Here is a 16,409-nt window from a genome sequence, read left to right as displayed (position 1 = left end):
GCAGCGCAGAGATTTTTATTAAAAACCATGTGTACTGTCAAATTAGTTTCTCATTCATGGTCATCGAAATAGACGATAAAAAGACTGTACAAGTTGACAATCAGTTGATTAATAATTCATTTCATCAAGATTTCAGGAAGGCAGCTGTACAAACTATATATTTGCCATTGATTTTGTTAACATCTGAGCACACCACCCCCATACAGTCTGTTTTGACTGGATCCCGATACGCTGTACTCAAATATACAAGTAACGGTATATTATTAAAGAAATCAACAAAAACTGTCATTTTTATGAAAAGAAGTGAGAAATACAGTATCCACCTTCACGGGCCCTGATGACCATAATCACTCCAATCATATTAGACACATTAGACACATCTACTTAACGGAGGGTCAGCACAATCAGATCTTTAACCACGGTAACCCTGGTGTCCATATTTTGGCTATATGACATATTGTAAGGATTTAAAAAAATAGCGTGTTTCTGAATGTTTTTGAAAATGCACTTTAAATATCTGAGGTTTTCACAACTACCTCACACCGCTGAAATAATAAAAACGGCACACAACACCTGTTTTAATTTCTTCACAGAAAGTGCCAGTATTAGGGTGGGGGGGTGTCACTGTCTGCCAGTAACTCCTGTGCCATATATCCCTAGTCAGACAGTCTGTAAGTAGTGGTGTGTGTGCGTGCGTGCGTGCGTGCGTGCGTGCGTGCGTGCGTGCGTGCGTGCGTGCGCGCGTGCGTGCGTGCGCGCGTGCGTGCGTGTGCCTGAGTGTACGCGTGTGCGTTTGTGTTTGTGTTTGCATTGAGTAGCTTCATTTGTATTCTAAGTCAGGCAGACAGGCAGGCAGGGTTCTGGCAGGGCCCGGAGCTGTGAAATGGGCTCTCCTTGCAGTTCTGCTGTTGATTGGATCAGCCTAACCAACTCTACTTAGCCGATGGGAGCCCAAATCCCACAGCCGCTGTGCCGTTCTGTGAAATCCTATTTCCCCTCACAACTTTCACGGATAGAAAAGCGCGCATACACGCTTGTGCCAGCCCAAAACCCCATGCTGCATTTATTTCAGAAAAAAGAAAAATTGCACCGAGAGAGAGAGAGAGAGAGAGAGAGAGAGAGAGAGAGAGAGAGAGAGAGAGAGAGAGAGAGAGAGAGAGAGAGAGAGAGAGAAAGTGTACCTGGTGTGTGGAACCGTTTAATGCACACATGCACTCTCATACACAAAATAGATGTATTCTCACATGCCTGTACGCCCCACTCACTCCCTCCGCACCCCAGAACACACACACACACACACACACACACACACACACACACACACACACACACCACACACACACACACACACACACACACACACACACACACACACACACACACACACACACACACACACACACACACACAAACACACACACACAAACACACACACACACCAACACACACACACGTGCATGCCACTTGCACAGACACACAGACACAAACCCCATAATAAGAGCCAGACATTGGCAGACCACACAGCCCTGAGTTGTGGTGAAAACAAAGGCTATTCATATCCCTCGCAATGAAAGGTCTGCACAGCTAACTCTTTCTTTCTTTCTTTCTCCCTTTCTCTCCCTTTCTCTCCCACTCCACTTTTTATTACAGATAATCTGCGCTTGCAAACCTTCCATTTTTTTTGTTGCTATTGTGCGATTTCTAATCATCTTTATTAGGCCATAAACATGTATTATTTTTACTGCATAGGCCTCCAGGCTCTCGAGGGGGCAAACTGTGCCCATTGTTGAGTTGGACGAGGACGACAAAGCCAGGAGGAGAGAGAGAGAGAGAGAGAGAGAGAGAGAGAGAGAGAGAGAGAGAGAGAGAGAGAGAGAGGGAGAGAGAGAGAGAGAGAGAGAGAGAGGTGTCCAGCTGATAAGAGGGCGAATTGTAGGGTAAGGGAGGGGAGATCATACACATACTACTAGACACACACAATCTCAAATTCAGACTGACACACACACACACACACACACACACGCACACACACACACACACACACACACACACACACACACACACACACACACACACACACACACACACACACACACACACACACACACACACAGTCCACATGTGCTGGATGGCACAACGGCATGTTTGATTGGCCAGTGTGGTCCTATAATGGCGTGGATCCATGGCACCTGTGAGGGGGTCTACCTCAGCCCCGAGCCCACTGCCTACAACCGGACCAAGATACATCAGGTGCACTAAGACCTCTGTGATTGGCTGTTCTGGGGCAGAGACAGAGTCAGGTGCAAGAGCAGAATGCATCTGATTGGTTGAGCCAAACCCAAAAAGCTTCCACAAGGAACGAGCTGATTTTATTGGCTGCCACTGCCTGGTTTTACTGGTGAATGGGTGTCTGGGTGGATGGCACCGGGACAATGACTGGTGCAATGGGAAGTGCGTGAGCACGCGCGTGCATGCGTGCACGGCGTGCGTGCACGTCTCCAGCACACAGAGCCTGAGAACAGTACTTAGACACACTGACAATAGAGAATGTGAGGACACTGGAATAGACAAATGGGCTTATTTGAATACATTTAACATACAATATACATACGATAGTTATCCTATGTGTAGGATCTGTGATCCAATAGAATGACCGCACCGACAATGAATAATTATTCCTCGTTTTCACATTAACCATCCCAATCATCTCTAAGGCATTTATATGGATCAGCTATAAAGAAACAGGTGTTAATGAACCTCGGCCCCATTGTGCGTCTGTGAATAACATGAAGGTAATGAATAGGCTAAACTCTGTACCTTCCACATGGGAAATGACAACACACGGACTCCCTTTGTAGTAAATCCCCTCTCTCCCAAAACTCTAGGCCCCCAAACACTTTCTCCTGAAGCAGGGTATGAATTATATATTGTACTATATATACAGAACATATGCCCGGCCCATATGGCCAGCCCTGAGCGAAAAAATCTCAAAGCCCTCCTTAATTAACATTTTAGAGGGAAGATTTTGAGGCGGGAGATTGAGTCAGTGACCTATTTGGAGTCCATCCTTCGCCCAATGCAAATGTGTTAATTGCGACAGATTTTTTCCGCATCCACAAATATGCTGGGGACTCGCTGCAGTTTTTTTTTTGCCTGAACCATCTGATCTGATGCCTGGTTTATACTTAGTTGCGTCCAAAAATAGCCGATCTACAAGCTCTCAACGTGTCGCGTTGTGAGCTTGTAGATCAGCTATTTCTGGTGTGTGACACTGGCGCGCATCTAAGTATATAACTCAGGCTTAAGATAGCTGTATTTATGGATTGATTTTCATGGGAGCTCCAGGAAAATGCCATCCCTGCTGCCTCCGCTGACAAAGGGAGACTCTCCCGCTCTCACTATCTCACAGTCGTTCTCTGGCTCGGGCTTTTGTCTTTCTCTCTCTGGGTATATGTTATCGACCATATGGCCAAATTCTTTGGAGGTGAGATCTCCGAAAACCTGCTCACACACTCTCGCACGCGCGCACACACACACACGCACGCACGCACGCACGCACACACACACACACACACACACACACACACACACACACACACACACACACACACACACACACACACACACACACACACACACACACACACACACACACACACACACACACACACACACACACACACACACACACCACAGAACCTTGCATATGAAAGTCCCGAATGGTGGAATTTATTCTCAGATGGCTCAATTTTAAAGCATACTAATGGCACCATATCAGTGATCTGTCTCCCTGTCCCTGTCACACACGCACGCACGCACGCACGCACGCACGCACGCACGCACGCACGCACGCACGCACGCACGCACGCACACGCACACCATTCGCCCACATGCACTCACTCTTTTCCAGAAGCCAGTTTTTCAGCCTTAAGGACAGTCATCATGCAAATCCACTACTACTACACCACCAATGCTGTCAGTTCCTGTTTAGTAACAGCCATAGACGTTATTGTCACCTTCATGTATTTATTTACTTATTTATTATAATTGCAGGTTTGTGGCTTGGAGTACATATACTGCCAAGCTAAGGCGCATAAAAATAGAGTATGTGTGTTGTGTGTTGGGGGTGGGGGGGGGGGGGTGGTAACAGGCAACCTGCGTGAGATGGCAGCCACTTCAAACACACCGGTCCGTACCGGCGATCTGTTCTGCGGTGTGTGAGGGTTGTATGAAAGGGAGAAATGGCCGCCGTGTGAGTCCATGCCAGAACCACCTCAGGGAGAAATGTTGGTGGGGGGAAATTCACTCTGGGGGTTGGGGGGGATATATAGTAAGAGAGAAAACAAGAGGAAAGTGGGTTTTGAAAAAGCAGAGGGAGAGATGGAAGGCTGTGTGCATGGTGTGGCTAATTATTTCACTCTACTTATGGATCTATGCACACACAGGTTTCACACTGTCTGAAGTGTGTCAGTGTGTGTGTGTGTGTGTGTGTGTGTGTGTGTGTGTGTGTGTGTGTGTGTGTGTGTGTGTGTGTGTGTGTGTGTGTGTGTGTGTGTGTGTGTGTGTGTGTGCGTGCGTGCGTGCGTGCGTGCGGGTGTGTGCACGCTCGTGCGGGTGTGTGCACGCTTGTGCACGCGCGCACCTGTGTCTGTGCGATAATGCTTGCAGGAATCCATGTACAATCAACTTGCATGAATACATGTTACACAGTAAAATATTGAGTGTTAACTTAATTCAGAGAGTGTGAAAATGTAACCATTTTTGTTCCATTTTGCTCCCTCACAGAGTTAAATGAACACTCAGGATTTGACTGTGTACTAAACCCCCGCACGAGTGCTTGTACGCCGTTGTGCAACAACACCAATCTGTCTCAAAATGAAATAGAAATCCTTTTTACCAAACTAACTGTTACGAGTGAACAAGTTCGTACAGAGCCCTTAGTTGCAGGTCTGCACGGTGACACGCCCAAAGATTCACCCAGCCTGGCAACCTATCCGTCAACAACTCGTCTCGTTTGACAAGCTGGGCCATAAAGTGTAGCTGTTGGCTAATACTGCTACACCAAAAAGTAAAACTGCACCGTCCAGACGTTGACATTTTGGTATACAGTACACACACCGCATCGCATCATACTTTAACTTCAGCAGCGTAATCCAATCCCTCTGTCTTCCTGCTCCTTATACAGACACAGTTAATGGGCAAACCACACTCAGCCAAAGGCCTTGCCACACTGGCTAAGTGCACTTAACAATGAGGTTTGGGTTGGTACAATCGACCCTTTGTGCCCGACAAAGGCTGATCCATGGGGAGATTTCATGTGGTTATGATCCTTATACAGCGGAGTTTACCGCAAAAACCAGAGAGTGTTGAGTTGCTTTACACAACATGGACATGGACACAGACCCCCCCCCCCACACACACACACACACACACACACACACACACACACGTGCGCACGCCCACACGTACAAAATGACTCAGTGTAGCAGAATGATATAGGCTCACTTCAAATATCCCATCTGCTTTCCAGCAAGCTCTGAGACTGTGTAAACAAAAAGTGAAAGTAAGATAATTGTGTGACAGTGTTCGCACCCTTCTCACAGGTTGCCACTGCTAATAATCCTGGCTTTGATGTGATTGACAGGTTCTGTGGCTGGGAGGTCTGCTCAGCAATAACCACGGTGCAACCAAGCATTTAAGGCCCATATACACGTAACGTCGTTGTATGACAAATGCCAGAAATAGCCGATCTACAAGCTCACAGTGCTTCTCGATGTGATGCGTTGTGAGCTTGTAGATCAGCTATTTTCAATATTTTTGAATTGTCCCTTTGAATTGGAACATTTTATGTTTTTTTCATGCTTTTAAACGTGTGCCACAATAGGGCGTGCATGCTCACAAGCAATGCAGACAATAATTTATCAGATTGGCCACGTGACACCTCAAATATTGTAAGATGAAACTTGCAGTAGACTTATTTGGGGCTTTGTGCAGGTGGCAAACAGTCACAATAATCGAGCAGCAGTTTCTTTTTTTCCTTCTTTTTTTTGGCAGGTGTCCCCATTAGAAAGGTTGCCAATATTCAAAAGCACATAATCTTTGTGTTCACTGTGTCCCGATTACAGAAAGTATTGAAAACATGTAATTTCCCCGGGAGACAAAAATCAAAGCTGGTTGATGCATATAGGTTGCATGGTTTTCACTGTATGGTTGTCTCAAAATAGTTTTATATTTCAACCAAATCAAATATAGTTTCAGCCATTATAGATGATTACAATGTTTCTACAGACCCTCGTTTCAAATTAAGGGACGTGGAACTCTTGCATTAAGGTTGGGTGAAGTCTAGTAAAACCATGTTCTGTAATTTACATGTAATTAATTTAAGGCCGGGGTACAAAGGACAACAGGGCACGAGGAATTGATTCCAAAACTTGCTGTAACATTGTAAACTCTCAGCTGCATGATTATATTTTTGTCCATGATGCCATTGAGTATCAGCCTTTATCACAAAACAGTGTATCACCACCTTAACCCGCATTCAATCCGGGAACGCGTCTCTGTCATTTTAGATTTCTTTGGCTATTCAAAAATAGCAGATCTACAATTGTAGATCTGCAAATCTTTGGATATATATTTTGCAAAGCCAACATTTGTAACTCAAATCTTTGCTTCATGGGGGTCCCTGGAACAACATTTTCTACAAATGTTCGCTTTGAAAAATATATATTCAAAGATTTTCACGATTTTTCAAAAATAGCAGATCTACAAGCTCAGCGCGGCACTTGGTGCTAAGCTTGTATATCTGCTATTTTTTAAATAGCCAAAGAAATCTAAAAATAACAGAGTTGCGTTCCCCGGATTGAATGGGTTAACATGATCATGAAACAGATGACTCCATATAAGACCCACTAACTTAAAAAAATAGCTTTCAGAAGTGGGAGAGGTCTGTTACCTATAACATATGATGGAGTTTAAGGTATATACTGTAAAATGTTGGGTGATAATTTAACTCTGAAAGCTAAATGCACACTGAGCATTTTATTATACACTCAAAGAACATTTTACACAGACAGACACCATTATCTCTCTTGGATTGATCATGGTGAAATACCAGTTATTATAGATCAAACTCTTATTACTAATACAAGCTAGTATCAATGCTATGTCTGTTATTACAATGCTGTAAATTGGATACAGCAACATACTACAGGGTAGCACTATAGCAACATCAGCATCTGCAAAGCATGACATATTTTTTTCGTGAATATACTAAAATTAGGTTATATACTGAATTTGTTTTTAGTATGGGCTATGATGACACTATCCTTCAACAATGATATCAATGATAAAATGAAATGGTAACAGGATAGGTGGGCACCAAGGAAGAGTGGGCACCTCAGTGTTATTTTTTTTTTTTTATATTTGGAAAATGTTTTTAAGTAAAGTAAAGTATACATGATTAGAACATGCTTAAACATTCGACAATTAAGGTCTAATATTTGTACAATTGCTACAAATTTCTACAAAACCAGTACATCCAGTCATTTTGGAGCATATAACAAGAAGTTGAAGGATACAATTCTGCATAATTTGTACCGTGCATATCCACATCATGTATACTTTACATGACTTACTTAACATCTTTAATATATATATTATATTTTTTTTAATTTTGGACAAAATAGGCAATTTTACATCGAAGTGCCCAGATGTCCCTAGTGCCCACCTATCCTGTATCCAAAGAAATACTATACACTCGGTTTGTGATGTATCGACTATGATCAATAAACAAATCGTTGAGAGCATAAAGTAGCCTATGTAACCCCAGCACACACACGCAGTCACGCACGCAAGTGTCATCAACAACGCAACTTATGATTGTTGATTAAAAATGATAATAATAATAATAATAAAGATAGCCAAGCTCAGACAGTGACGAAAGAGGAAAATGTGGAGAAACAAATACAGCCGGTTAAGTGTAAAAAAGAAAGAAAGAATATAACAGTAGCCTAATAATAAAAACAGTGTAAATATATCCTGTTAAAACCACCAAACACAATTATCTCATGATGTCGAGCACAACCGCTCCAGCATAGATAAAACAGCCTGTCGTCGCATGTGTTTTATTCCGTTTGATCTGCAGCGGAAAGACGGTCAACCGCTTTCTATGGAGCAGTGCATGCTTTTCCCTTTTCATATGAAGGTCATTATTTATTCGTCATTTGAGCCGCGGACCACCGTTTGATGAGATTTAGACTCTCAGACTCAAGACCTTTAGAATATTATTGTGTTATCGTTGGAAACGGGTTTGCCTACAATTCCATGCTGTATACCATAGAAGAGATAACAGGCAAACGTTAATCAAAATAACTTTCTGTCTTTAATTAAGTCATGTTTGCCAACGATTTAATAATAATTTTAAATTATAACATTTCAAATGATATCTGCTCGAGTTGGGCTTATGGGTAATAAGTTAAAGATCTATAAGGGCCATCATTATAGCTGGGGACCACCTGGAACCCCTTCAAGGACCACTAGTGGTCCCCGGACCACTGGTTGAGAACCGCTGCGTATAGGGCTACTGATGCACGCTCCTGCAATCAATTAGGCTTGCATATAATTGTTAACTCATCAGCAAGGGCAAATTAAATTATATAGGCAAAGGTTTTATGATTTCAGAAATACAAATGATATCTGCTCGAGTTGGGCTTATAGGTAAAAGCAACAACAAGACAACTGCAGTTGTCCAAAAATATATAATTATTACCCTACAGATATAGGCTACTACATACCTGCACCAGAAATACATTGTCGAGGTGTGGGCAATATGCCCAAAATATTGCCTAATCAGCAAGTCTAATGAATGCACTGTAGATTTAGCTTATCATAATGGGCCTTGTAAATGTTCTCTGCAATGTGACTTATGTGACTTTAGAAATATAATTCTACGGCAAGGTGATTATAGCACTTTACTCTGTAGGCTATACTCTTAAGTCTCTCTGACAGAGAGAGAGAGAGAGAGAGAGAGAGAGAGAGAGAGAGAGAGAGAGAGAGAGAGAGACGTAAACATAAACACACACACACACACACACACACACACACACACACACACACACACAGACACACACACACACACACACACACACACACACACACACACACACACACACACACACACCACACACACACACACACACACACACACACACACACACACACACACACATGCTGTAGTGTGTGTAGTAGCCTATCATCACCCTTAATAACTTGTAGCCAAAAACCAATGACCCTGTTGTGCAGGGCAACTGAAATAAAGCAGGCCCATCATTCAACATTTTGAAAATAATATTACAGTACAAACCTAACCAATAAAACGCATCTCAGTCTAAAATGCACTTTACCCTACAGACCCAGCAGAGAGTTGAACTATATTGAGTTACATAGCACGTACCATTATAGCGCGGGGAAAAGTGCCAACACTCTCAATGCCCCATTTTCCTTTAAAAGTTCGGCTTCCAAAAAAAAGTGAGAGAGGGAGCGAGAGAGAGAGAGAGAGAGGGCGAGCGAGCGAGAGAGAGAGAGAGGGAGAGCACCAACTCGGTTTCTTCGCTGTTGCCGGAAGCAAAAAGACCTTTAACAGAGTCCCAGCCTTAAGGTCTTGTCCAAAGTGGCTCCAGTGTGCAGGAGAGAGAGAGAGAGAGAGAGAGAGAGAGAGGGAGAGAGATATATGAGGACAGCAGACAGCAGGGCCCTCCGCGGTCCGTCGTTATTCGGTGTGTTTGGCGTCAGATCCACTCATTAATAATACCAACCCAACACACACCGGCCCGATCAAGAAGTTCAGAAGACGTCAAAGTCCCGCGAGGTGCGTCCTGATGATCAGCTCACTTAGAGACGAAAGTTGTCCAACAGTTGGGAGACGCGTGAAGGCATCGTGGAAACAGCGCGAAAACCCTCCTCGAGAAAATATTAAAAAGAAAATAAAAATCAAATGGACGGAGGTGTGATTGAAAAGTAAGTTCTATTTATATTGTTGTTTCCATGTGCAAACTAACCGCCATTGATTCAGCACCACGCAGCTCCTGTTTCCCCAAAAACGTGCCCAAAAAGCAGCAGCTCGCTCTCTCTCTCTCTCTCTCTCTCTCTCTCTCTGTGTGTGGTTGCGTATAGCGGTGTCGTACTGTACTGTTCCACCCTGCACGTCTCTCTCTCCTCTCTCTCCCCTCTTGTTCCACACACACAGTCGGGGACACGGACACCCCTGGTCCCTGATCGCCGCCGCCTCCTCCTCCTCAAAAGCCCTGACGAAGATGAAAGAACAAGCCTCTGCAGACGATCACCATAAGCACTGATATATAAGCAGGGGATGCCTCTACACAACGCAGCGATCACGCCGTCCACCACCACGCAGTCCCTGGGATGCAGAAAATGGAAGCTCTCTCTCCAGCTTGTGGCTCCAAAAAAAAAAGCGACGACAGTCAGATAGATATCAGCCCCCCGAAAGTCAAAAGCTCGCTAGGCTACTCGGCTCTAGAAAAAAATGGAACGGGGGAATAATAATGAGGGGTTGTTTATAATAAAGGTGGGGGTCGTGGCTGGCGTCGTTGAATGTGCAGCGGTTGTTTGTGTGGGAAAGAAGCGTGGTGTGTTGGTGAATTATTAATAATGCGAGCGGTTCGCAGTCTGTTCGCGGTGGAGAGAGAGAGCGGCCATACAGGCAGACAGGGCAGCAGCTGCATGGGCTTTAGAGACGCTCTGCTCTCCGGGCTAAATCACGGTGCGGTGGGGATTATAGGCGACGGTTTGCAGCAGCTATTCCCTGCACTGCTCTCTCTGCACTGCTGCCTGTCAGCACACCGAGTTACACAGCATGGGAAGGTGTGGGACGATTAAAAAAGGACTGAGAGGCTATATGTATAATGTAGGACCTCAATGGAAATGTGTCTCAATGGGAACAAGTCCACTGGACTTTGTTTGTGTGATCCTTTTAGACTTAAAGTGCATGACTGTACTCGTGCTGTTTGTATTTCTGTCTAATAAAATATCCAATCAATCAATCAATGACAAATATCCTTAACCACTGAAACCCAGAGTCTAGAGTAGACTTAGTAAACTGTCTCTGTACTTTTTTTTCTGTCTACACCAATCTCTTGGCCAAAAATAGCTGATCTACAAGCTCACAATGCATCACGTCGTGATGCTATATGTGAGCTTGTAGATCAGCTATTTTTGGCTAATGTTCCCCCTATAGAATAAGGATGCTGGGATTGAAGTGGTTAATAAGGACACATGTCTATAAAATCTATAATGGAATTTGGCTAATGTTCATTATTATCAGTAATTGTCTTGTTATACACTGTTAGATTTACCCCTCAAACACTCTGACAAAGTGAAGGCCTATAACATGACGTGATAGAGTCGAACTAAAACAAAATATACTTTTTTTTTGGGTCCACCCACCCAAGTTAAACACCTCCATTTGCAGCCAGGACCAACAAGTCCAAAATGAACATCTGAACATGCATTGTTTGTGGATATCTATCAATGACACGTCCATATTAAATAGTCAATCAAAAGAACAGGTGCGCGTGCTTGTTGCGCATGACGCACACAGTCTGATTTATGAATCAGGCATTTTAACAAGACTATGTCTAACTGAACTAAACTGACATAAAGGGAAACACAGAGAAGCTACTTTTTAAATGGACAACGTGTGAGTCAAAAGCAACAATAAAAAGAGGTTCTGCGTGAAGCGAGGCCCCCACGAGGGTTGTAGCCTACCAAACTCAAGAAACTTGACATGTTCATATGTTATAGATGTCTTCTTATTTGATTTCAAAACGTCTAATAAATATGGCTACACAGCGCTTTTGTACTTAAACCCATAACATAATATTTCAGAGCATGCTATTTCCTCTCTTTGTCTTTCTGACTAAAAGTTACTCTTTTCAAATTAGATATCCTGTAAACCATTTCTTATCAATTTGTCATTTTTGTATGGCCTTATAATATACCAGTTTGACGTTCCACCGTTTCTACTTATAAAGACCCTCGCCTATGTGTCCATCCATGCGTCGTGACGTTATGTCCTTCTGGGTGAACATTTATGACGTGACGTCTAATGCAGGGGTCTTCAACAGGGGGTCCGGGACCCCTAGGGGGTCCTCAGAGTTATTACAGGGGGGCCGCCAAGTCTTTGTGTGGTATGATATGATTTTTTATTTTTTAACCACTTGAACCCTAGCATCCCTTTTTCTGAGGTGAACTTTTGCCAAAAATAGCAGATCTACAAGCTCACAACGCCTTGCACTGAGGCGTTGTGCTTAGATATGCTATTTTTGGCAAAGAGGTATTATAGGTGACGGTGTAGAGGGAAAAAAGAGCAAACCAAGTTTAAAAAAAGTTTAATCTGAAACACAATGTTATACAATATAGAGGGGGTCCCTGCTTCATCTCTCTCTCAGCTAGGGTGTCCTTGAACTGAAAAAACGTTGAAGACCCTGTACTAATGACATTCCTCCTCGCAGCACATCAGGCGCAACATAACGGCTGATCAATTATTAACTGTCGACCTCCCATCACATTTGGCTTATTATCCATTATTCATATACAATTGAATTGTGATTTAAGTTGTTATTTCAACCTAATTTAGGGTTGTTCAGTTTAACACCATAACAGCGTCTGGAGCGAGGCGTTTATTCAAGGTATTAGTCACGCAGCACAGCAAGGCCGTCACGCAAACTGTTGGCCGCATTTAACCTTTAGAAATAAGCCTAAGCTACTGCATGGCACAATGAACCCTGCAACTTTAAAGCGTCACAAACAATGAGCTAGTTTGGTCTTTTTGTTGGTGCCAAGGTAGTATTCACATTGGTTTATATGTAAAATACATAAAAGTTCATTCAAAAATAGTTTTTTCAACTTAATGTTGAATCAATAACTGCTACAGAATCACCAACAAGACTAAATCACCGCAATGCTTAAACTGCCTGTTTTTTAACCGGTTTTCAGATTAACCCTATATGACTATTAAGAGCTTTTATTCTAATACATACAGAGTAAATAGATATGATTTATAACAACTATACTTTGGTGTTGTTTTGGTCATAGGCTATATAGCCTGCAACTATATTAAGGAAACCACAATTATCTTTGATTCTCTTGTCTATACTATAGGAAAAAAGATAACACTAAAAACGTTTATATTTTTGTGGTTTCATCCTTTGCAATTTCCTATTACAGGCAAATGGACATTTGTCTTTGCGATATTTGGTCAACAACAGCGCAGGGAGAATGTTACTGCCCCAAACGAACCTAATGTACACATTCTGACCACCTCTCCTATACTTTATTTTCCAGGGAAAATAAAGTAGGCCTACTATTTTGTAATCATTTACTTAAAAATAATTAGGCTAACTTTATCACTTATTGAAAAATGTATATAGTGAAAGGACATGGATATGATAAAGTGTCAATAGAGTTTAATGTAGTAAACGACAGGCATTCTTATAGGCCTATATTATGCTATGTGTTGCTAAGGCACTCTTAGGCCTACAGCATCAGATGCCTGTCAATTTTAGCTCGTTTATTTTCTCTTTACCGTGGTACTACTATTATATTATTAATATAATATTATATATAATAATAATAATAATATTATTATTATTATTTTTTTAAATACAATTGACCATTATGGCCCTAAATGATTCCAACATTAAATGTGATACCTTGTCTTTGCAGGTGCAGACGATTACATCCTGCTGGATGACCCCAATGATATGATAGTAGGTCTATAAGTAGAAATACTGTTAGCTAACGAACATTTCAGATTACTGTATCATTTATACATTTGTAAATAGTACTATGCGCGAATTTAGCTATACATGCAAGGGGCATTTAGCTATATTATTACAAAGTTATATAAGCTATTAAAGGTGACAGTTATGGCTTCAATGTAAAAGACATATCTGATATCTGAACACAAATTATAATTTTTTAGGCCTAAAATGTTTAAAATGTGTGGAACAGAAAAAAAAAGAATAACTTTTATTTTTTGCAGATTATAATTGAAAATAAATGGACATTTTGGCTAAATTAATTATTTTTTATAGAAATAATGAAATTTAAATCGAATGAGCCCTGGAAAGTGCTTAGAATAAAGATTAGGTCTACAATAATGACCTGTCGGCATGTTTGTTTGTTAACCTTGAAGCTGCATGCAGAAAGGAGAATGATTGCTTGTGGTCTTTAATAATTATTCTTTTGAAAAATGTTAGCATGCATGCATGGTGACATTACAATGAAAAATAACGAAATAATCATCAGCCTATATAGGCCTATCTAATTGTGCATTAGTCCTTAAGAAGTAAGATGATACCCAATATCATCCGTTTAATTTAAAAATGAAAGAAAAAAAGGTGTAGGCTACTCACCTAAAGCAAAAATATGAATCACTCTTTCTAAGTTCATCCCAATATTTAGCACGTTATGTGCAGCGGTGGAAAGAGTGGCACATGAGCACTCAAGGATAACATGAAATTATGAAGCCTACAAAATTGCATTTTAGATACTAGTCTTTAAATAATATATACCTTTAAAGACTTAAATGACTACCCACAAAGTAAACCGCACATGCACTGACAATTCATATATAATTCGTTTAAATGTGTTAAATATAGGCTAATTGTTTGTGTGTTTAACGGGAGCCCATCTTTCTTACCTGGTGGTATAGGCTAAGCTAACATCACTATTCACCACATCTGATATTCATAATAAATAAGTTATCACCAGAAATGTGCGCAATGCTTATACAGCTATGACCCCTTGATAGATTCTGTTGTTTTTGTGAAAGCCAGTATCATCATCTTTCTCAGCATAAAATCATTGAGTGAAAGTGTCAGATGACTTAATGATTGGTGGATTTATATGTATAGCCTGTTGCCAACACGTAATACAAAACGATCTCTGACGTGACAAAATAATACATGAAATGCAGACATCCCTTCAAAATGATTAATTAAATGGACAATAGGCTACCTTGCCCAAGATGAAACACAAACAGCTGAAGTTGAAGTTTTGTTGGTGAGCTAATTCTCCCTAATTGAATTCACACACAACTCAGCGGCCGTGAGCCCTGTAAGCTACGCATCAATTAGGCTGAGCTTTGGGCTAATGAACGCCTTACGCACTGTATATCTACCCACAGTCCCCTTAACGACCCCTTATATAGGCAACCGCAATGCTTCTTAATACCACGCTGTTTTAAGACCCACCATTATGTGGGCAACGACTTCTTCAAAACCTCACTGTGAGAGAGAAGGGCCCTTTGTGAACGTCTACTGCATGGAAGTTTCTGCAGCATTGAAAACCTTTTCTGGATCAGTTGTGGGGGGAATTTTTTCACTTAAAAATGATTGATGAGGGGATTTTGCTTTTGGAAACCTGAAATCCTGAATCCAGGAAAATAAATTAAAAAAATAATATATATATATATTGCACTCTGTGATGAACATGTTGGTGCGAAATATCAGACACATTAGCCTATATATTATACCCAAAGATTTATTGGATGAGATTGATGCAAGCTGCAATAGATTAATTTAGCCAATATAAGACTATCTGTCTCCAACATTTGTTTACTCAGAGTTGCAGGAGAAAAGAGCTTGTTATAAAACAAGGTATATGGACTGCAGTCTTCAAGTTCATTTATACATTATGTATGTATGTATAAATCAGCTTTTAATGTCCCAAAATAGGTCAGGTAGACAAAATAAAAATAAACATTTCATATTGTAATTTACTAAATAACCTTCACTGACTTTATGACTTGACTTCTGAACACGATGACACAATAAAATAAAATAAAAGGAGATTGATGGCAATTGTGTTTCCTCATTTAATACTGATTGATATGCCATATTTTCAATGAATCATCGCAAGTACAACAAAGTTGAAAACACAGCTCAAATATAAGCCAAAGGCCTGCAGGTTGCCAACACACAAAAATGGTCTTCTTAAAAGTGCAGCACCGATTCCTGGCCTCAGCACTTTTTCTTTTACATCAACTCCTGATATTGTGCCTACAGTACACCGCCTGAGTAAAAGCGAGGGGAAAATTACATGCAAGCTAAAATGATATACAGTGTTTTATATACAGTACATTGCCATACAATCATACAGTGCAGAATGCTGTTGTTGGCTCTGCAGCAACACTTTCAGTTTGTCCCTACAACAGGAATTGCCAACAGAATTCTCTCTCTCTGTCTCTCTCTCTCTCTCTCTCTCTCTCTCTCTCTCTCTCTCTCTCTCTCTCTCTCTCTCTCTCTCTCTCTCTCTCCCTCTCTCTCTCTCTGACCTCTTTCTATCTGTTTCTCTGGGCCTGGTGAGAAGTGTAATAAGTAGTGTCGAGG

At 41.5% G+C, this 16,409-nt stretch overlaps 1 protein-coding gene across 4 annotated transcripts in view; it reads right to left on the bottom strand.

Annotated features, from left to right (window-relative positions):
* The window catches only part of LOC308104333 (nuclear factor 1 X-type-like), a gene marked incomplete at its 5' end in the record, with an annotated part of 154,323 nt that extends 144,730 nt beyond the window's left edge, over nt 1-9,593 (bottom strand). For all 4 annotated transcript variants that reach the window (XM_080454743.1, XM_080454749.1, XM_080454744.1 and 1 more), the window contains one exon: nt 9,452-9,593. In XM_080454743.1, coding sequence (XP_080310869.1) covers nt 9,452-9,454 — 3 coding nt within the window. The remainder of the gene's footprint in view (nt 1-9,451) is intronic.
* Nucleotides 9,594-16,409: the final 6,816 nt, after the last annotated feature.

The sequence above is a fragment of the Gymnoscopelus braueri genome (assembly GCF_963280865.1).
Source record: "Gymnoscopelus braueri genome assembly, chromosome: 2".
Taxonomy (NCBI): Eukaryota; Metazoa; Chordata; class Actinopteri; order Myctophiformes; family Myctophidae; genus Gymnoscopelus; species Gymnoscopelus braueri.
The sequence above is the reverse complement of the archived record's forward strand: the minus strand, read 5'-3'. Positions and strand labels throughout refer to the sequence as shown.